At 37.0% G+C, this 22577-nt stretch overlaps 1 protein-coding gene across 15 annotated transcripts in view; it reads right to left on the bottom strand.

Moving 5' to 3' along the window:
* MAST4 (microtubule associated serine/threonine kinase family member 4) overlaps window positions 1–22577 on the bottom strand; it is a 576418-nt gene that overhangs the window by 77183 nt on the left and 476658 nt on the right. For 6 of the 15 annotated variants that reach the window (XM_017959601.3, XM_017959602.3, XM_017959603.3 and 3 more), the window contains one exon: window positions 4164–4233. The exons of 7 other annotated variants lie outside the window; for them this stretch is intronic. In XM_017959601.3, the coding sequence (XP_017815090.2) occupies window positions 4164–4233 (70 nt within the window). Of the gene's footprint in view, window positions 1–374; window positions 384–4163; window positions 4234–22577 lie in introns of all 15 variants that reach the window. 2 more of the 15 variants (XM_017959600.3, XM_021940158.2) reach the window with 1 other exon arrangement.

Raw genomic sequence — 22577 nt, 5'->3', positions numbered from 1 at the left:
CAGCAACATTGCATTCTTAGATCAATAAGACTGCAGTGTCATATATGGACATTTCGTAATTTGTGTTATTACGTTTGTAATTATGTTAACTTGCCAAGTGACAAGAATGGACAAAATTTACCAGAGACACATTCACAATAAGTTGAAGTTAGGGAATTCAACAGCATCAGGCTTGAATTTGAGAAATGTCACCGTTAGATGTTAATGTAAAAAACTGACATTTTAGCCTAAATTTATATTCATGGGAAAATAAAATTCTAGGCTGCCATGGATATAACCTCCAATAAATGCAAATGGTCCACAAAGACAAATGGAAAAAGTCAAGTGGACAAATCACAGAACTACCACAATGTTAAGATTTTAGTAAAATTTACCTGTCATTTCTGTACCATGATTGGAGTACAATTGAATCAAGTATGTTAAAAAAAAAAAAAGAAGCAAAATAAGATGTATGTAAATATACCAGATAAAATAAATTGAGATAAGTTATATGTTCTTTTGAAATACTTTTAAACAACTGAAAATGTTAATGATTTAAGAAGAAAGTAATTATATAACATGTTTATAAAGATACTTGATTGTTAAATGGACACTTATTAAAGAGTTAAGAATCCATACCTGCACTATATATTTTAAGCACCTCCAATTTGATAAAGTAAGAAAAGGATATGATTTTAAAAGAATTATTTAGTCCATTTAATAGCAATTATCAGAAACTAGTCTCTGGAAAGAGTGAGGGACACAATTTCCCCCCACTATGATTTTCTTTTGTGATTCATTAACTCTCCTTCCCCTCAGGTATCAATGAACATATTTCAGATGAATGAGCAATTCCAAGAGAAGACATGTTCTTATTAGTTCTGAAGCATAAATTACATTTGCTTGCTCCAGAAAACACACAACTAGAAAGATGTTTAAACATGAATGTGCTCAGTACTCTGTACAGCCACGGACCAGAAATAATTTACAACTCATAAAGTTCCCTAAGTTGTCTGTGTCTATTTACTCAAATGGAGCACAAAGGACCACTGCATTTTCATTACCATGACAACTGCACATCAGAAGTTACTATACATGCTATATACAGTACTTGAGAGAACATGCCCTTTTTTCAAGAAAGCTATCACACAAGTGCAATTTGGATCCTGCTAACAATGTTGTCTTTGCTTTGCAGTAGCTACCATTGAAATGTTATAGGAAGACAAGACTACATTCTTGCCAATGCAACAAGCCTTTTTTGAAAAGAGTCTTTTCCCTTGTGGGTGGGAATCTTGGTGTTACATTACATGAAAAAGTAAGAAGAGAAAAACATCTGATGGGAACACGGGACACAAAAAAGATCAGCAAAAAAATAACAACCTTTATTTCAATACCACTCACAAAAATTTAGATTAATATGGTACACAACAAAGAAAGAATAAACAGTTCCAATATCAACCTGGCTATTCTAACTGTATGAAGAGGAAGCAGATTTATTGTTATAGTTACCTGGAATGATACACCGAATATTCCAGTTGATGTTGGAAAAAGTTGAACTATGCCAATATAGTTAACTCAAATCTACTCCAGAATTCTGAAGGTGTAACTGAGAGGTTACAATGATCAGATTCAGCAGATTCAAATGTATAAAAACAGAAACGGAGCAGGAAAAACACTCTCATCTGGAAACTGATAACAAGAGCCAATGATCTCTAGTAGGCCTGACTTCCAGCCCAGTACTCAACAATTGTCTGATGACCTGAACTCAGCAGGGAAGTTTGTAGTAGTAATTGGCTTGTAGAAATACACTTGGAGATTCAACCTAGTGCATAATAACTAGGCAACTAGGAGAGACCCACAGCATTTCTTGGAAGGCTCTATGGTTCCTACAAAAGTGAAAGCAATCTGCAATACATAAACTTCCACACCTTCTGGGAATGGCAGGAGAGTATTTTTACCTCCATTTTACCACCAGGGAAAAAAGGATTCAGTAGGTCCACAATCAGGCGGATTGTAAATTAATACCACAATTAGCAATGTGAAAATGTTTCCTTGCTCCAGACAACATCTATACTATGGTTCTCACTTTCATCTTTTATTTTACTTAGTAGTAAAAAATTAATTCGATTATTTCACTCTCAAATCTGCATTTGAAAATATAGAAAGCAAGTCTGTGTCATCATACTTTGTACTCTATACTTGGACTATTTTGTTACAGGGGATGGCTACTAGGGAAGTATTACCACATAAGGTAAGAAAGATCAGAAAAGATTAATAAGCCAGACTTTTATCCCTTTACCCAAGACTACTTTTAAAAACGAGCAATATTTCCTCAATTGGACTAAATTTTACAAAACAATAAAATGTGGGAGTCTCAAAATGACATTACTTCTTAAAGGCTCAGCAATGTGCACCAAATGGAAGGTAACAGAGACCTAGGAGTGGAATCTCCACGTTGCCTGAGGAAAACTCAACTCTAAAATGGAGAGAAATATCCCAGATGTTACATCAAAATACACCAATTTGAGTTTTCATGACACAGGGTTCTGTTTACTTGAATAACAGTTTAAAATGATGATCACTCATGTCTTAATCTAAATTAATACTTTTTGAAGAGTGTGGAGGGAGTTCCATTCGGAAATTCATGCAAATGAACTAGAGGTCCCCTGTGATAATCTCCTGTCACGGTTTATGGTTTATTCGTCAAAAATTAACATGCCTGGGGGGTTTATGTATTTTTTTAATAGCATGGAAACCAGATTCACGTGTCCTTCAGTCACCTATTTATTAGATTCTCTTCATTTGTATAAATCTGCCAGGATTAAGATACTGTGATTTCTGTCATGTTTAAATGCACTCCATGAGATTTCCATTTTTCTTATTACTTATAATAAATGCATTCTCCCCTTTATAGACATAGGTTTTAAAGACTATAGTAAACACTTACTTATTAATTTTTATAGGATTTTTTTCCACTTGGAATAGTAGCACTATTATGAATTAATATTCATGGGGCAAACAGGCTTTGTGGGACCAGCACATTTTCTTACAGTACTTAAGAAGCTAAAAAAAGAGAAGTTGGAGCTGGGGGTAAAAACAGCGTATGGGTCTCCATAAGTTCCCTGGAGATGATGTTTTTATCACTCTTGTATTGTCCCCATGGTGAGATATATAAAAGCATTTAACACATGATGGGAAACAACTTAACTATGAAAGAACAAACCTTTTCACAGCAGATTTATAATGAAATCTTAATTACACAGAATTCTGAAAATGCGGCAACTATTTTTTTTAGACTTAGTAATGTAAAATGCATGACACGCTGACAAACGGTCGTGAGGGTGCTCCAAGTTTTGCTGGTTAGTCATGTGTGTAAGAACAAGTATTTTTTTTTTAACCTACCTATGTGTCTTTATTAAGTGCTACCTTAATCCACTTCAGGATATAGTTAGGTCTCTGAGGAAAACTGAGCAAATATCTAGGACATTCAGATCATAAACCGAGTTTCTCCTGAATATTCAGAAACTTGGCTGAAGGTGCCATTTTGTTGTCTTGGTGTTTTTCCTGGGCAGAAGAGGACAAGCGATGCACGTGAGAGGGATGAAGGAGCCCAGGAAGGTGAAGGACTGCATCTGACAGGGTGAAGCAGATGAATTCCACATGCAGAACACGGAAGACATGACTGTGCACACTCCTCTGACTTGGCTACGTCAGAGTAGAAAATCCACAATGCACATGGTGTGACATGACATTGTGCGCCTGCTGTCCTCTGAACAACGAAAACACTTCCTCTTGACTCAGTGGTCCAGTTATAAGACATCTAGCTTTGACGTCTGGTGCCCAATTGCAAACATGATAGGAAGAGAAAGCAGAAAACATCCTATAGCCCATGCATGGCTTTTTCTCACTGGGATCACTAAATTGCTGGCTTGAAACTGCTAAAGCAGGTGTGTTAAAACAAAGCTTTGTGGCAGCCTAAGCTCCTCTGGCCAGTGGGGCTTTGGAGAAGGCCTTACAGAATAATGAGCAGGACCTCGCAGGGCACGGAGCAGGGGAGGGGGAGAAGCGGGGACGGGAAGATGCGGGGAAGGGGAGAAGTGGGCAGGGGGAAAAGTGGGGAGCGGGAGAGGAAAATGGGATTCTCTCTATAAGACTTTATGCCTCCACTCACATAAAGTCCTTACCTCCGTGCAAATGAAAAATGGGCTGAGGCACTGGGGGAGAAATTTCTTGGACTATCTTGAGGGCTATTTCCTAGAGAGAGAGAGAAAAGAGAAAATTTTACTACACGATTTTGTTTTTGTATCATTTCCACCTCAAGAATCCTCTCCTTAGAAATAAGTTTATTTACATTTCTGTAGAACGTCCTTTCCTCCAATAATGCTTTAGTTTTACCTGGACCAGGGATGGTGGGGTGGGCCGGGGGAGGAGATGGGGATGGGGGAGCATGAGTTCCAGCACAGCTTTCTTAAGTGTGCGAGACACATGAATAAACACATTCAGCTATATCACCAACCAGGAGTCCTGCATGGATATAACAATACAAATATTTCAATCTGATAGAGTAATGAATATATACAAGTCTTGGTTGTGACCCTCCAGATGCGAACATTTCAATGAGCAGGATGCAAGGGTAAGCATATGCTTCAATTGGAGGTGTCTTCCATTTTAGCAGGCAGCCTTAGTACTTTTTGTTTACAGTAGACTGAATGAGTCTGAGTTCCTGAAGATGAATCCTCATATTCTGAAGCACATATTTTAAAGGTGGATGTGTCAGAACTAGTTGTAAAACACTGGGAAGACCACAACAGTTTGGACCTATTTCTCTATGACCCAGATCTAGCTCAGCATTGCCAAGTGGCTCAGCAGGATTACCCCTTGTCAATATTTTCCTCAACAATCCCTCTGCTCCTAAGCAGCTGGACTGTGACTGACCAGGCAGCCTCAAAAAGCCACAGCCACACAAAGGCTGGCAAAGCTCATCTTCCCCAGGCCTTCAGGGGTGGTGTGGAGCAGTGATTGCTCGTTGGAAGGAGGGCAGCTCCTCTGGGGCTTGTTACTTTCTCCATTAGCCCACTCAACCTGCTGCTGATCATTGAGAAAGCTTGGCCAGCAGCTGGCGAGGGCAAGTTCAGGACGCTCCAGACCACCCTGCTTCCCTCTGCACGTTTAATTAGATTGGCAGAATTGTCTGAGGACCACATGGAACTGTAGCTGGTTTAAATAAGTGGGCAAGGAAAGGCTGCAAAGCAATCCTATACCTTCTAGAAAAAAGAAAAAGGAAAAATAAATCAGGAAGCTACGTTTAATCCCTAACAGCAAGTCAATTGCCACATTACTGTTTTCTTAATGAAAGTGACTACTGTAATTGGGTGTAAGGAATACGAGATTTTACGTCAAAGTCAGTACCTGGCTGTAAAGGTAAACAATTTATTACCAGTGTGCAGAAAGAATAGACTAACACATTAAGGAGGATACATTTAGTGTTACCTTGAGGACGTTTGGACTGACTATATCTCTACTGAAATTCTTCAATTAACTTAAGGTTGCAAATTTTATAGTGATGTCTTCAACAAATGCCATTAACTTTATGACAGACAGCACAATCACAGCCATTTAACTGGGAAGCGCTGAGAAGCCCATTTCTTTATGGATAGAGAATCATGAAGCATTTTTCCCCCTGCTGCAATGAAATTTATCATGGCTTTGCATCTGTTATTCCTTGGGCCCCTGGAGAAATGAATTCTGCTTTTGCCATCCAGTAATCCAGGATTCATTTTGTCCATTTATCTACACAGCTAAATTAAGTTCTTTCAACTTCTCTCAACAGCCTTCATCCCCTCTCCTGACACCCCTAATTTAGCTTGTATATTTATCTTCATATTCCTTTAAAAATCTCAAATTTCAAGATGGCTAAAAATTTTGTTTCCTAAAGGAAATAATCTAATGCCAGAAATATTCACATAAATTTTGTTTTTCATTTGGGAAAAGTGTTCAATTTGCTCACACACCATATAGAGCAAACTACCAGTAAATAATTAGGTGTAACACAACAACTGATTATCTGAAGCCAAGACATTCTAAGAACAATCCCTGCTACACCTATTCACTTAAAATGAAATCATAAGGCTAATGAAACCTGGCACCAAATTCTTAGCCCTGTGTGCTTTGTAAAGAAAACACTATATCTGGAGATTCTAATGTGATCAACTAGAACAATAGAGAGCTTATTAATATATATTTTTTAATCTGAAGAAGGAAGAAACAAGGAATTGACTTAAAACCCTTTTCACTTTTCGGGATATTAGTGAATGGTTCCCATGCTGACCCATCATCTTCAGGATGAACAGGCAGAGACATAGATAAAGAGGTGAATTTAACTCTGCTCTTAAAAAAAAAAAAAAAAAAAAAAAGCAAGGCTGCCATTAACCATTTCGCATATTCAGATTTTGTCCTCGCATCTTAGGCTGCGTTTCTAGGTCCATCGCTTGAACATTTTCCTCATTTTCTTCTCATCTACCACACTGCTGTAAAATCTAACTTAAATTCCCACATCTTCAACTTCAAGACTATAGAGGTGTTGGTTCTAGCTTACTAATCACAGATGTTTCTGTTTCATATCAGGCCAAAAAGCTAAATTAAAATGCAAATATATATACATACCTATCTTTATACACACACACATATATATACACACACAAACACACACATATACATACACACATGAATTATCATTAAGGCTCTTAACTGACAGAGGATATTAGAGAAAATGAGTGAGAACGATGTGGGCTAGAGAAACTGATAATTCCTTAAGGACAAGGGACTCTAGCTCAATTTGAGGGCAGTTTAGTAGGTTTTAGGTAAGAGGAGAAACAGAAGGCGACTTCAGGAAGGAGTCAGAAACAACTCAAACACAGTAGGGCAAAGCAATCAAGACAGTTTCTCTGGCTGAAGGGAATTGGGACTGGGAAAGCCAGTGAGCTGTTTATTGGTACTGATTAGTTAGAGGCTTTAAGAAATACTTGGAGGCAAGAGAGAGATGCCAGAGATTCTAAGCTGGCCTGAGTGTACTTGGTGTGGGTGGCCAAGGGAGTAGCAGAGGAGGAGGGACCTAGACTAGCACATGGAAGGCCAATAGAAAGGATATTCTGGTGGGCAAACCAAGCATAGTCATTAGCGGATTAGAAACAAGTGAAAAAGGATACAGGCTAAAAAAGTGACTGATGTTTCCAATGTGGGTAGATTGGGAAAATGACTGATCCCCTAATAGGAAATTTGGGGAGAGAAATGGAGTGGTGGTGGTAACAGAAGAAAAGGGTAAATGAGCATTCTATAGATTTCTGTGTTACGTATTACAGAAATTCCTCCATTTTCCTTAGGGAGGAATTATAAGACTAGCAGATTTGGCAGGTAGAAGTCAATCTTTGAAGTCTTTGTTCTTATTTGAAATAAAAATTAATTCCTACTCAGTCTCTGAAGACTTAGCAATACTATTTTGTTATGCAGTGATCAAAATACTGCTAATTTAGAACAGGCCAAATTATAAAGCACATACTATACATTCCAAACTCAGCAATGAGGACTTGGCTGCTGTGCATATGCACAGTGCTTTCCCAGGATGAGAGCAAGAAGGAGTGAAACCTGAGTCCTATACATGACCTTCACTCCTCATAGCACTGCTCTCTGAATTCATCCACCCATCTGCAAAGCAATACCTGAGAGACTCCCAAATGAAAACTGGTGCCAGTTAATTCTCTGCCCATATGTGCAGCACTTGCTTATAACTAAAATCCTGCTGCTCCCAGGGATTTGCTGGCTCTTGGATGTTTGAGGGCTAGGATACTTTATAGACTGCTGGCATCGCTGCTGCTGTTTCTGACCTGGTAAAGTAAACCTTAGTAGTGGTCAGGCATTAGGTAGGTAATTAACTCCATGATCCCCATGGGGAACTAGCATGGCTAATACATAAGCAGTGTAGGAAAAACATACTTTACCTAACGGCACTACACAGGGTGCCTCATTTTAGCGGCAGCTATTGTTAAGAACGTGATTTCCAGATTAATTAAATTGTTTGATTGCTTTGTAATTAGACTGGAGAAGTCCTGTGTCTTCGCTACGAGAAGCAAGCTGCAAATCTTTTTAAAAGGCATATGCTATGCCCTCTATAGATTATTAACGTGCTTTTAATAGCTGTCTGTTTGCGAAATGATAGTTTCTGATGACTTGAATTTCTATCAGGACTGAGGGAATCCAAGAATGAATGATAATTGCCATTTAAACTCCCGGTGGATCAAAGAGTAAGCCCCCATTTGAATCCCTGTTGCCATTACTTGATGATCCCCTTAAATGAGTTGTGACATTTGCACCATAACAATCAGTGCTGTGTTTCTTATTGCTGTGTTGGAGATTCCTGGCAAATGGACACTGCTTAAAAATCCTAAAACCAAACTTCACAGAATCAAACCTAGGATCTCCTTGTATGATGAACACCAGCAGATAAAGTGGGCACTGGAACACGATGCAGGAACCTCAACCAGAGTGAACTCTGTAAAATAACAGTTCTGTTCCCCCGAGAACTTTGAGTCCATCTCACCAGACCCAGACAGGTGACTCATGAAAAGAGCTAGGAATCTCCCTTTCATTTAGACACCTGTCTCCAACTGGCTCCTCTCCAGATATCACTGTAGAATATTAATTAAACCTGGGCAGCTGTTTTGATTCTAAGTGGCCAAGAAAAAACCTTGATTGGCCGTCGGTGGAATTCTCTGGGTAAGTTGTCAAGTGTTCATAGGCAGACCAATGAATAGAAGCAGACTCATATGCTTAAGTTTCAAGTAAAGACAGAATTATACACAATGAATCAAGGCTTTCTTATAATCTGGGCTCTCCGAATCTTTGGTTTTTCCTGTCCCTGTCTTATTGACCCTTCCATAGCTATAGCACCATTACTCACTGCTTGACTGATTGAGCCAACAAGTATTTACTAAACATCTACTCTATAGAGAGGGATAACATGATTTGATTTACATTTTAGAAAGACCCTTCTAGCTGTTCTGTGGCCAGTGGGCTTTAAGCAGGCAAGAGTGGAAGCAGGGGGATGAGTTAGGAGGCTACCAGCACAGACAAGGTAAGAGAGATGTTGATTTAGATAGGGTGATTGAAGAGCTGTTATGTTTTGGCAGCAGAGCCAATGGGATTTGCTGGAAAATGGGATTGCGTGGAATAAAGGGGAAAAGAACGCAAAGAAGACTTAAAGATTTTAGAAGCAAGTGAGTATATGGTGGCATTAATTGAGATGGAGAAGACTGAGGGAGAATATGGTTTATCAGTGTGAGAGAGAATTAAGGGCAAAACTTGAACACCTGGGCAAGCTTTAGTCTTTTTTTTTTTACTTATGGAGGCTCCACATAAAATAATTTCAAATATATTAAATGTGTTCATAGTCCACAATTCTGCAATCATATATAACGATGTTACATTTAATTGCAGTTCTCAAATGTAACATTTAGAGTACCTAAACATTGAAGAATCCTGTTACAATTTTCTTATTGTATATTAAATAACATTTTTTAATCTCATTATTCAGTGCATAATGAATTTAATGGTCCTAATCTATTTCAGACATTCAAACCAGTCAACAATGCTAAGTAAAATATTTGTAGAGAAGGAAAATTCTACAGGCTAAATATTAAAGTTTGGATAATGATCATTTTAATCATTCCATCTCCTGTCCCCATAAGTAAAACTAAATGGATATAACAATAGGTAGACAATATTCCACTTCTTTCTCTAAATAATTTATAATTGTAAGTGATGGTAAGGGATAAACTCCAGTTATACATCTAGATACACAAAAAGTGTACTTTGAGTTCTCAGTGTCTAATCTCATCCCTGTTATATAGCAAGCTGAAAACAGTTTTTTTCTACTTTAATAATTATTTATAAGTTCTTTTTATGCACAGGGCTTTGAACTATCTGCTAGAACCGATTATAGGTGAACACAATGTAAAGAGCTAAATGTCTACTGATAGATACAGATGTGTATATCCAACTCCAGACTTACTTTGTGAAATCAATTCTGGATCCTTATCCATGCGACAAAGAAACTTTCTTAAATCAAAGCCCTTAAATATATTTACTTTTTAAGAAAACTGTTTCACAATAGACTGTTGATAAATGGACATGTAATGTTTTCTAAGGAATGACTGACGAGGTTATAGAGAGACAAACATGTAGGGAGTGGAAGAGAGACCCAATAAGAGGTCAATTTCTTGTCATAAGACTCACACAGATACCCATTGTCTCCATTTCATGAAGCTGTTTCTCTGGAACTTGTGTACTGTATTTGAAATGCCGTGGCATTGACAGGAATCCCTTGGAGATGTGTTATAATGGGTTCTTGAGAATGTTTTAGCTTTTCATTGACCCTTCCTTATTACTCTGAATTGATGTCACATCTCAAGGTGATCCCGACTAAAGACTGCTGAATGTCAAGAGTGATGAAGAAAGTTGATTTTTAGTTGTATGTTTTCCTCCCATCTACAGTAATTCATCTTCCTAGCAACAGAGAAGAGATGACTTTTACCCCTTGTTTAAAGTTACTGAATAGCATTTGTAAGGTCAAGGAAGGGAGGTAAGAACATAGCCACTGTAACAGATATTCCTAAGCTTCGTGCAATTTCATGAAACTTGATTCATTCTATTAATCTTACATAATTAATTATAGACTGAACCTGGATAAGACTCTGAGTTAAAGAATGTAACCTAATGCGTACGTATTTTTTTTTTTTCTATCTTACATGAAGGGATTTAATTCTTTAACATAATTAGATACAAAGAATTTCCCCTTTTTCCTAGAAGAAGGGTGGATGTTATCAGGAAATGGGTTTTTCTCAGACTGTTTGTTTCAACTGCTGAGTAATTTCTAGTCAAACAGAAAGTATTTAAATGAAACACATATCCATATAACTTTCTAAATTCCATCTAAAGGTATTCTCTATTATAAATCTCTTTCTTTTGGCTCCTAGTTAAAAAATAAACACTAACTTTAATGTGGCCCCATTTAACAAATGCTAAACGTTTTGTTTGCCTCTGGTACACATGAATTCTATCTGGAAGAAGCAAAATATGTGAAAAGATGTTTTCCTTTTCCTTTTAAGTTAATCATTTTTCAATTTCTAACTTCAGAAGTGTGTTCAGACTTAAAGGATCAAAGGCATTTAACCCTGTTGCTTCATAATAAAATAGTATGTGATGTGCCAAGAATCTATCAAATCAGAATTCTGACTTTTCAGTTCCCATAAACCATACAGGAAATCTTGGAAACTCTTGGCCTGTAGATATTTATTCCTCTAATATTTTTCTCACACTCACTTCCTCCATTTCCTTAGATCAATAAACAGGTGTCAATGGGAACTGCATATGAGAATCACCTTTGAAGCTTTAAAAATGACATCCAGCCCCTATCCCAACTTCCCTTTTTGGTGACACTTTTTATATTTCAAATTTAGGGGAAAGTTGTAACAATAGCAGAGACAGCTTCTGCTCTCTTTACTCAGATTCACCTGTTTAACATTTACAATTACTTTATTACTATTTCTCTCCATATTTTTAAATTTGGATTTTAACATTATTTAAATAAGTCAGAAACATGGTCTTATAACTCTAAATTTTTGTATATATGTCCTATGACCAAGGACATTCTCTTACATGCCCACAGTTCAATTTTCAAAATTAGGAAATATAATATTGATACAATGTTATTATGTAATCTGTACTCCATATTTAAATTTAATCTCACCAATTATCCAAATAATGTGCTTTAGGGCTATTCTCTTCTCTTGCTTTAGTATCTGATCCAGCATTTCGCATTGCATTTAGTTGCTATGTCTCTCTGGTTTCATTCAGTCTGAAACAGTTCCTCAATTGTACCTCTGCCTTAAAGACCTTGACACTTTTAAACACTGCAGGTAGGCTGGGCACGGTGCTCACACCTGTAATCCCAGCACTTTGGGAGGATCACAAAGTCAAGAGATGGAGACCATCCTGGCCAACATGGTGAAACCCCACTAAAAATTAGCTGGGCATGGTGGCACGTGCCTGTAGTCCCAGCTACTTGGGAAGCTGAGGCAGGAGAATCACTTGCACCCTGGAGGCAGAGGCTGCAGTGAGCTGAGATCCCACCACTGCACTCCAGCCTGACAACAGAGTGAGACTCCGTCACAAAAAAAAAAAAAAAAAAAAAAAAAAAAAGACTGCAGGTAGTTGTTTTGCAGAATGTCCCTCAATTTGGGTCGTGTAGTATTTCCTTATAACTAGATTTAGGTTATGAAATTTGCAGGGGAGCAATATCATGTAAGTAATGAATTATCTTTCTCAGTGTAACATATCCAGAGATACATGATAACTTTGGTCACGTGGCTAAGGTGGTGTCCACCAGTTCTTCATTGTAAAGTTATTATTTTTCCCTTTGTGATTAATCCCAGGCACTTGCTGAAACACATTTAAAATGTCATTACAAATAATAGAAAAACTGACATCTTATTCATACAACATTAGCTTTCTCTATATCTGGAGCATAGAAATTTTATTTTCACAAAAAGTATGCTTTATCACACTAGAATATTTTAAAAATCAAATGCCATATATGTCAACATTTGAAAAAAATTATTTTTATAGTTTTAAAGGTGCAAGTGCAGTTGTGTTACAGAGATATATTACATAGTGGTGAAGTTGGCCAACCCTTTTTAAATGAGATAATTCTAATGTGCAGCCAGGGTGGAGAACCACAGCCTTAGAATTCCTTGTATACTGTAGATCATGTTCTAAGCTTCCACTTGTCCCTGAGAGTTCTTAACCAGGAAGTCTTAAAATTTTTTCTCACTTTCCTATTTTCTCCCATAATTCAGCATCTCTTCTTCCTTGTCTCAATCATACTAGTTCGATGTCTGTTTTATACATTCACCTCACTTCGACCTCTAGGTATTGTCAAAACAGCATTAAGACCTGAAATTCCTTCCCTATCACACCAAACAAGTAGTATATCGTACCATGTCAATAATCCAGAAATCCCAAATGCCCACAGGTATCCTCCTGGATTAAGCAGGTACATAACCTCCCCCACCCCAAATCCTATTGCTACTCTTACCCAATTATATGAAGAGTTTTCCCTTCCCTCTAAAATAGGAACGCCTCCCCACATGCTAAGCTTCTATTGCTCCTGTGTTCCTAGGCTAAGATTTAAAAACCTCTGTAAAATATATATATTTATTTATTATATATTTATATATAATATATAAAGAAAACATTAACCATAATATTTACATTTTCACTATCAACTACTCGTGTTTGTTCAAACCAGTTTTCATTTTAATCAGTACCTAACAAACATGAATATTTGACTTAAAATCTGTGCATCTCATGCTTGCTTTCATTTTTATAAGAGGCAGAATGCCTATTATACGGTCCATGTAATATTAGACTATTTAAAATTATTAGGACAGTTAAAATCAAGGCACGGGATCTAGATTCAACAACTGATTCTCAGAAGCAAAACTAAGAGTATTTACTCTAATTCTTCTTATCATTCCCTCTTGCATAAAAACATAATTTGCCTTTATCCATAATAGGAACATGGTCATTCGGATCCTTTCATTACGTTCTGTACATGTATCCATGATATCTTTAGTAGATAATCTGAAAATAATTGATAAGTGTGATTAGTGGAGTTTGTTTCAAGCCACACGCGACTCTTGAGATTCTGTATGCACAAATGTCAACCTTCAGAGAATCACTACCTTACACAGCCACAGTTACTATTGCAAGGTGTTAAATCCTTCAGGTATTCTGAGGTGCACTGAGATGGGAGAAAAAAAGTGGGGATTATTCTCTTAAAGGACATGGCAGGGTCTTTAAGTCCCTCTTTGAATGAAAAAGTAAGTACATAAAAGGCACATATTTAAAAATTTTAAATCATTTGGCAAGCACTTATGCAGAGTTCATATATGCAGGACACTTTGCTGGGGCCAGAGGGTCAAAGACAAATGATACTCAGGGCTTCCTTCAAGTTCTGCTGGCAGTGACAATGGATGCAATGGAACACTGACCATTCTGAAGGCTGTGTTTAACGAAGCCAAAGCTTTGTATTCTGAGAATATTCAAGGGGTCAGAAATGGTGAATTATTTTGCGTGTCAGGTCAGGCGTGACGAGAAGGCAGACTAGTGCTAAGAAGCTGGACAGTAAAGCACTGCCACTTTTCCCTCCCTTTTTACAGACCCCTGGTAGCCTTTGGAGAAAGAAGGCTGAATCAGACCATCCCTGACCACAAGCCTCTAAACCACAAGGCAAGGAAGAGAGACCCAGCATGTGGAACTGTGTTCACGGTGGTAACAATAAAATAGGGAAGATGTGAATTCGGAAGAGACAATAATGGATAGCTTTGCAGGGACAACCTTCGATCTGCATCTAGAGGGAAAAGTGAAAGGAAAGGAGGCTTTGAGGCAGAGGAAAATGAAGGGACAGAGTCCCAAAAATGAACTGTATGTTTTTACATGTTTAAATTTTTATTACAAAAGCAATTATATATACATGGAAAAAAATTCAAATGATTCAAGTAGACATACGATAAAGTCAAAAAACCTCTCTCAACCTCTGTTACTCACTGGTTCATTCAAACACTTTTGTGTCAGGCTCTGTACCAAACTTTTCGTCTCCACCTCCACCTCCCCATCCCTAGTCCTACAATTCAGAAGTGACCTCTTTTGATAGGGTATGTACCTATCTAGAAATATGTGTATATTCACAAGCATATATTATGTGTATAAAAAATTCCTCCCAAAATAATACATCAAATATAATGCTCTATATTTATATAGCTTAAAGTTCTATATTTGCTGTTTTTTAATTATCTATAACCTTCTGAGTTAGCCCATCTAAATCTCTATTATCTTTCAGTACCAAATAATATTCCAATATTTCAGTTAGCATCATTTACTTAGTATTTTATGAATATTTATACTGATTTTAGTGTTTTGAAGATTCAGTGAATATCTTCTAAATATTTACAAACTTACTTCCAAGAGCTAAATTCCTATGAGCAAAACTGGTGGGTACAGTTGAGTACAGTGCACTTTGCACTTCGGTCCTTCTCGCTAAATTGCTCCCCAAAGACATCACACTGGTATTTTCACTAGTGACATACAGGATGCTGTCTACCTTCCACCTTGCCAATACTAAATTTTTTCAGATTTTGGCAATTTGATAGATAACATCAGATTGCTTGAGATACCTATCTATCTATATTTCCAGTTTTATTGAAGTATAATTGACAAAAATTGTACATATTTAAGGTGTACAATGTAATGTTTTGCTATACAAATACATTATAAAATAATTACCACAATCAAGCCAATTAACAAGCTAATTATCATGTTTCTTCAGATGATTATGAGTGAAGCTGAGCATCTTTTAATGTTAACTGACGATTTGTGTTTCTTTTTGTACAAACTACGCAGAGTTCATACTTTATTCCACTGAGTTCTTCTGTTAGTCTTTTATTGTTTTTTTTTGTTTTTGTTTTTGTTTTTTTTTCACATCAAGGCAACACTGTCAATATATTGAAGACTGGTTTTCTCATCTATGTTTACCTTTTAATGTTGCTTATGGTAACTTTTCTGTGGAAAAGTTTTTGTCTAATCAAATTTGTCAACCACTTTCCTTTATGGCTTTTAGTGTTTTATCTTGTTTGGAAAGGCCTTCTCCAATCCCAAATTATTTTCCAAATGTATCCATACTTTTTTTCTATTTATTTATGTATTTATTTATTTTTGAGAGAGAGTTTTGCCCTCGTTGCCCAGGCTGGAGTGCAATGGCGTAATCTCGGCTCACTGCAACCTCTGCTTCCCAGGTTCAAGCGATTCTCCTGCCTCAGCCTCCCCAGCAGCTGAGAATACAGGCACCCACCTCCACGCCCAGCTATTTTGTTGTATTTAGTAGAGATGGGGTTTCACCATGTTGGTCAGGCTGGTCTCGAACTCCCGACCTCAGGTGATCCACCTGCCGCAGCCTCCCAAAGTGTTGGGATTACAGGCGTAAGCCACTGCACCTGGCCTTTTTCTAGTACTTTTATTGTTTAATTCATTTTTTAAAATCTATATGGGGCTTATTTCTTGGAAGGAGTGAGATAGCAGTCCAGCTTACCTCTTTTCCAAATGGCTAATCAATTGATTTAGGACAATTTATTGGCTTGAATAACCTACACTTTCTTCCAATGATTTAAGCAAGACACATTTAAGTAAAGTGAAGTAATCTGATGCCATGGACGGGGAGTTGTAGGAAATTAAGGCAAAGAGTGAATGGCGAGGAGCAAAGTGGATGGATGAAAGCATAACTACAACAGTCGGGGGCCAGTTGGAAATATTCTTTACGGCAGTACTATAGGTGATTTGTCACCTGAGTGGGGCCCTTATTTTTATCAAGTACTCCAGGTGCTTCTTAGGCACAATAGTGTTTCTGAATCCTAGCTTTAGAACAGTGATCTTAACCTTGGCTTCACATTAAAATAGCCTAGGGAACTTAAAAAACCCCAAAGCCCAAGTCACACTGCAAACCAATTAAATCAGAACAGGGAGGGAGGTGGAGGGCAATCATCAGTCATTTTTAAAGCTTCCCAGGTGACTCCAGTGTGCATTCAGGTTTCAGAAACACTACTTTAGATTCTGCTGGAAAAAAAAAAAAAAGTGAATTTTACAGTTTAAGTTGTTCTCCACCATTACTCTGTATCAAAATCTCTGGGGAGCTTTTAAAAAGATATAGGCCAGGCCAGGCCAGACACCTTAAGTTTCTGACTTAATTGGCCTTGGGTCTGGGTATGTCTTTAAGTTCCACATGTGACTCAAATGCACTGCCAGGCTTTAGAACCTACAGGGCAGTAATTTTCCAACTATAGAGTGTATCAGAATCACCTTGAAAATGTGTTAGACCACAGAGTGCTGGGCACCACCCCCCACAGCTACTTACTTAGTAGATCTGGGTTGGAGCCTCAGAATTTGTATTGCTAACTAGTCTGGCGGTGGCGGCAGATGCTGCTGCTGTTCTGGGAATCACTTTAATAACCACCATACTCCTGTATGCCATGATGAACCATGAAATGTTTTACATTAGGTAAAAGACATAACTAAGTTCTTGTCTTTCAAAAAAATGGGCTTCAGTGTCTGAGACAGATCTGAAGGAGGTGGAGCCCAGGAAGTGCCAAAGCAGGCTCCCAGTTCTCTGTCACTGCAACATCCCAGTGGCTGTGGCACTGAGGAGGGGGGTCAGGTGTAAAACACTTTTCAGAGGGAAAGCGGGAGGAGGGTGTAACAAAGGATGATGCTGAGATTTCTAGTTTGAGTGACAAGGTGGATGATGTTGCTAATAACAGAGAGAATAAACAAATTGGAGAAAATCAATTTGGTATTGGGTAACAGCTGGATTTGAGGTGCTGGTGGGACACAATCAGATGGACAGAGTGTTAGTAAACAGACACATGCATCTGTGTTCAGGAGAAATGTCCAGACCCAAGATAAAGCTGTGGGAAAAATCAGCACATGCATGAAAGAGAGGACCTTGGTAAAAGAGTTTACGCCACAAGTAAGTGTGACAGAGAATGTGATCCAAGGGATTCCAATAGTTAAAATAGCAGAAGAAGCAAAAGGAGCCAATAAGAACAGAAATACAGAAGCAAGCACCATAGGAAGCAAGAGAAGACAACTACTCAAGAAATTGGAGATGGTTCCTGGTATTAAATACTGCAGGGTGCTCAGGTTCAATTTTTTTTTTTCTTTCCCAGAAAGAGGTCATTGGATCAGATTAGGCCACTGGGCAATCAAGGTGCATCTCCCACAGTGGAGCAGTAGAGTGGAATGGTGTCAGGCTGAGTACATCACCAATTAATCACGGGCAATGTTACACCTGGACTAGTTTCCCAGGGCTACTACAGTAGGAATTCCTGGCTCTGTTTTACCAAGACGTGTAATAAAGATAATAAATAACAAGATCTATATTTGGTTATTAAATTAACTAAATTATAATTTCAAAAATAAAAAACCTCCAATGTTATAATAGCTAATCATTTCATAGCATGATTTTACAACTTAAAAATGTGCTATCAGGTGGAAAAATGTGTGAGATAATGCCTAAGGGAGTGCTTAGCTTTTATATATTATGACCTACAGTTACAGCAAAACAAAATTTTGACCTTTCCCCTATAGGCTAGCAGATTTATCATTTTGGAATCCTAATGAAGAACAATATTTCTTAGGCTGTTTTTTATTTACTTTTTTTAACTAAAAGATAAAGATGACAAACTTCTGCTAAATAGTTTTGTAATATTTTACAACATCAATGAACTCAAGTCCCCACCAATGACATTTTTATTCAGTAACGCATGTCATAAAAAAACACTCCAACGCCAGGTGTGGTGGCTCACGTCTGTAATCCCAGCACTTTGGAAGGCTGAGGCCGGTGGATCACTTGAGCCCAGGAGGTTCAAGACCAGCCTGGGTAACATGGAGAAACTCTGTTTCTACAAAAAATACAAAAACTTAGCGAGGCACGGTGGTGCATGCCTGTAGTTCTCAGTTACTTAGGAGGCTGAGATGGGAGGATCACCTGAGCCTGGGGAGTTCAAGTCTGCAGGGAGCCATGATCATGCCATTGTACTCCAGCTTAGGTGACAGAGCAAAACCCTCTCTAAAAAGGAACAACAACAACAACAACAACAAACCCATTCCAATCTTCATTCAGATCCTACACTAACCTCCAGCAGACGTATACCTTTCTAGGTGGATGTTAGGTAGAAGATAGTAACATATGCCCATCACTACCATGGGGCTGACTAAGGACAAATTAGACTGAGGGGATAACTTTAGTACTGCTACTAATATTGGAAAACGCTACACATAAAACTGTTTAACTGTTTTAGACTGAGGCAGATGGTGAGGGTGAAAGCAATATGCACATGAATTTTTCTAGTGAAACGTTTAAAATCTATAGGAAAAGAACTGCTCACCTTTAAAATAACTTTTAAAAATCTGACTCTAACACATGATCATGGCAGAGGATCTGCAAAATACATTAAAGTATAAAAATGAAATTGGTAACCCTACTAATGTAATATTGTAGTGTCTTTTTTTACAATGTACACATGTATACACAAATATACTTTCAAATTAGATCACAAACCATACTCAGTTTTGTGTCCTGCTCTTTATAATTAGATTATAATTACAATCTTCCTATGCTATTAAATATTTTTCTAAAATAGCAGAAGAAGCAAAAGGAGCCAACAAGAACAGAAATACAGAAGATGTATTTAAAATATACATTTTAAATACCTACAAATTATTCCATTATACAGATGGACTACAATTTAACCATCACTCTTCTTAGTATTTAATGTTTAGGGTGTTTCCAATTTTGTACTATTACATATTAATGCTGCAATTAACACCCTAAAATATACATTTGAGTACTTTTCTGATTATTTCCTTAAATTATATTTCCTAAAATGCAAATAATAGTTCAAGTGATGTGAACTATTTTTAGGGTTCTTGACATAAAATATCAAGCTGCTCTCTTAAAACTATTGTAAATTTACATTAATGTAGTGAAAATATCCATTTCAGTATACCATCATCAGAAATGAATATTACCATGTTTGCTGTTTAATATTTGCAAATCAGGTGAAAACTGATGTCTCATCATTTTGATGTACGTTTATTTGATTAATGAGAGGTTTGAACTTTTCATCTGTTTATCTGTCATTTCTATTTCGCTTGTGAGATGTCCGTTCATGTCATTTGCCTATTTATTTAGTGTGGTAATATTTTCATACGTTCATTAAAAAAAGCTCTTTATGACTTAACAATATTGATCTTCTGCCCATTATACTTCTCGTAGATATGTCCTAAGTTATTTGTTAGTGTATTAATTTTGTTCACAGTATTTCTTAACTTACAGAATTTTAAACTTCTATTATAAATCTTTTCCTTTCAGTGATTTCTTCTACTTTTTCATACTCAGAAATTATTTCTCCATCCTAAATACAGTAAATGTTCAACTATATATTAATTTTACTTTTTAGCATTTAATTTTTACAGGTAATTTAAAAGCCATATGAGAATCATTTTAGTATACAGTATGAAAGAAGCTCACCTTAAGTATTTTTCATATACTTTTCCCAGTACCATTTGTTGATTAAACTATTTCCTTTGCAGTGGTTTGTGATGTTTTCTTCAACATATCTTCATCCATTCCTTCCAGTTCTTATTCATATGTGAATGCTTGTATTGTCACTTTCTGATATGTGTTAATCTCAGGTAGGTCAGCTCCAACTCACTGATTTATTTGGCTAATTTTATCTACTGAGTTTTCTAGATGTACCCTGGAGTCATTACATCAAGTTACCACTGTAAGCATTTGTCATCTTTATGGTCCCCCAGTTATCTTCTAAGCAACCTCCCTATGTAAGAGGAATTTCCCATATCATGAGCTGAGTCCTGCCTCTGCAGGGCTGATGCCACCACCCACTTTTCCAACTTTGCTTGCAGTTAGAATACAGGCTAGGTTTTTTTTGAGTTTTTAAGCTAAACTCAACTTTGGCTTGAAACAACGCAATAAGAAGAAGACCTACCAAAGAAATAAATTTTGGTGACAAAAGTGGCAGCAGAGTCATTCCTTTTGGGGAGCATCAGTGTCAAGAGTTTCTGCACCCCAGAGATCAGAAGCAGCAGGAGCTGGACCTGCTCTGGCACAGTGCCATGGTGTGGACTGGGTGTTCTTTTAGGGTATTTGGCCTTCAATGCTCACTCTCTGATACTACTACTAATTCTGTGAGCTACCTAATATAATTTAATAAATTCCTCCTCTGTTTAAACTAGACAGAGTGCATTCAGTATTTGCAATAAAGAAAACAGTTAACCACACATATACATACTCATGAAAAGTCTAATTGAAAGTACATCAGAACTATAATTTGGGGAAAATATTCTCCAATGAACAGGACATATGTTTCCATTATTCATAACAGTTTAGTTTTCAAATAAAGTTTGTTGTGTTTTCACAGCAATCCCTTTTAAGTCTTCTGGTTATTTCAAAGCATGGTATTTTCTGCCCTTTGGGAGGGTGGGCAGTGGGGGTGGGGTTATGGGAAAAGGGCATGGAATGCTGTCACAGAATATCATCCCTTTCTCCTACTATCATTTCTAACTTGTCACAGTTGGTAATATACAACAGCATTAACTTCTATATATCCATCTTGTATACAACCTACTTCATTATTAATTTTAAAACTTATTCACTGTATTCTCTTGGATTTTCTAGGTTCTTTATGTCATATGAACATAACAAATTTTACCATCTTTGAATTATACATTTTGTTTCCATTTTATATATTATCTGACTGCAAAGAATGTGTAGAATAAAGTGTTATATTAATGGAGAAAGATTTTAACAGAATGCTTCTGGTATTTCACTAAAGTAAGACATTGGCCATTAGTCTAAATTAGATGTCTTTCTACATTATGGATTTCTCAATTCATTCTCATTTTCTAAATAATTTTTAGCAGAAATGGATGTTTAATTTTATCAAGGGCTTTTTCAATGTCTATTCAGATGAACATTTGACACGCTGCTATGATGTATTAACAGTGTTTATAATATTAAACTAATCAGCACTCTTATAATCCCAAAAATTCACAGTAAATAATTCTTACACTGTTCTACCAAATCATAACATTTATATTTCAAAGTAAAGTTGATAATTTTCTTATTCCTTGCTGGTTATTTTTCTTTTTCTTCAGTAACATAAAAGGAAATAATTGCTTTTCATGCTAGTAAGTTTTATTCCAAAATGTTTAAAAAACACACCTGCATGCATATTTTAATTAATGAGTTGAAAAGAAATAAAATATTTATTCTTATTTCCTCCCCCATGCCTCAAAGTAAGTTAAGGAACTTCACACATGTGTGCTTTTGTGACCCTTGTCTCTGATCTTAGTTAATATGAGTTCTAGATCTATATGGCTATTAGTGGATTATCATTTATACTACATTTTAAATTATCTTTTTAAACTTTCATTTTCCTATCAATATTATAGTACTTTTATAACTCATCTTTCCAATTTAAGTTCATTTTAATTTTTCAGTCATCTTCTGTATATCCTTTTTTTTTTTTTTTTTTGAGATGGAGTCTCGCTCTGTTTCCCAGGCTGGAGTACAGCAGTATGATCTCGGCTCACTGCAACCTCCGCCTCCTGGGTTCAAGCAATTCTCCTGCCTCAGTCTCCTGGGTAGCTGGGGCTACAGGTGCATGCCACCACGCCAGGCTAATTTTTGTATTTTTAGTAGAGACGGCGTTTTGCCATATTGGTCAGGCTGGTCATGAACTCCTGACCTCAGGTGGTCCACCCGCCTTGGTCTTCCAAAGTGCTGGGATTACAGGCATGAGTCACTGCGCCCAGCCATCTTCTGTATATCTTTAAGTGACTTTTCCAGGAAAGATCCATGGACTCTTATTTTGTGTGTTCTTAAATATATGATTTTATCTATCTACCTACCT

Source organism: Papio anubis, chromosome 5, assembly GCF_008728515.1.
Source record: "Papio anubis isolate 15944 chromosome 5, Panubis1.0, whole genome shotgun sequence".
Taxonomy (NCBI): domain Eukaryota; kingdom Metazoa; phylum Chordata; class Mammalia; order Primates; family Cercopithecidae; genus Papio; species Papio anubis.
Note: the sequence above shows the minus strand (reverse complement) of the source record. Positions and strands in the feature narration are given on the sequence as shown.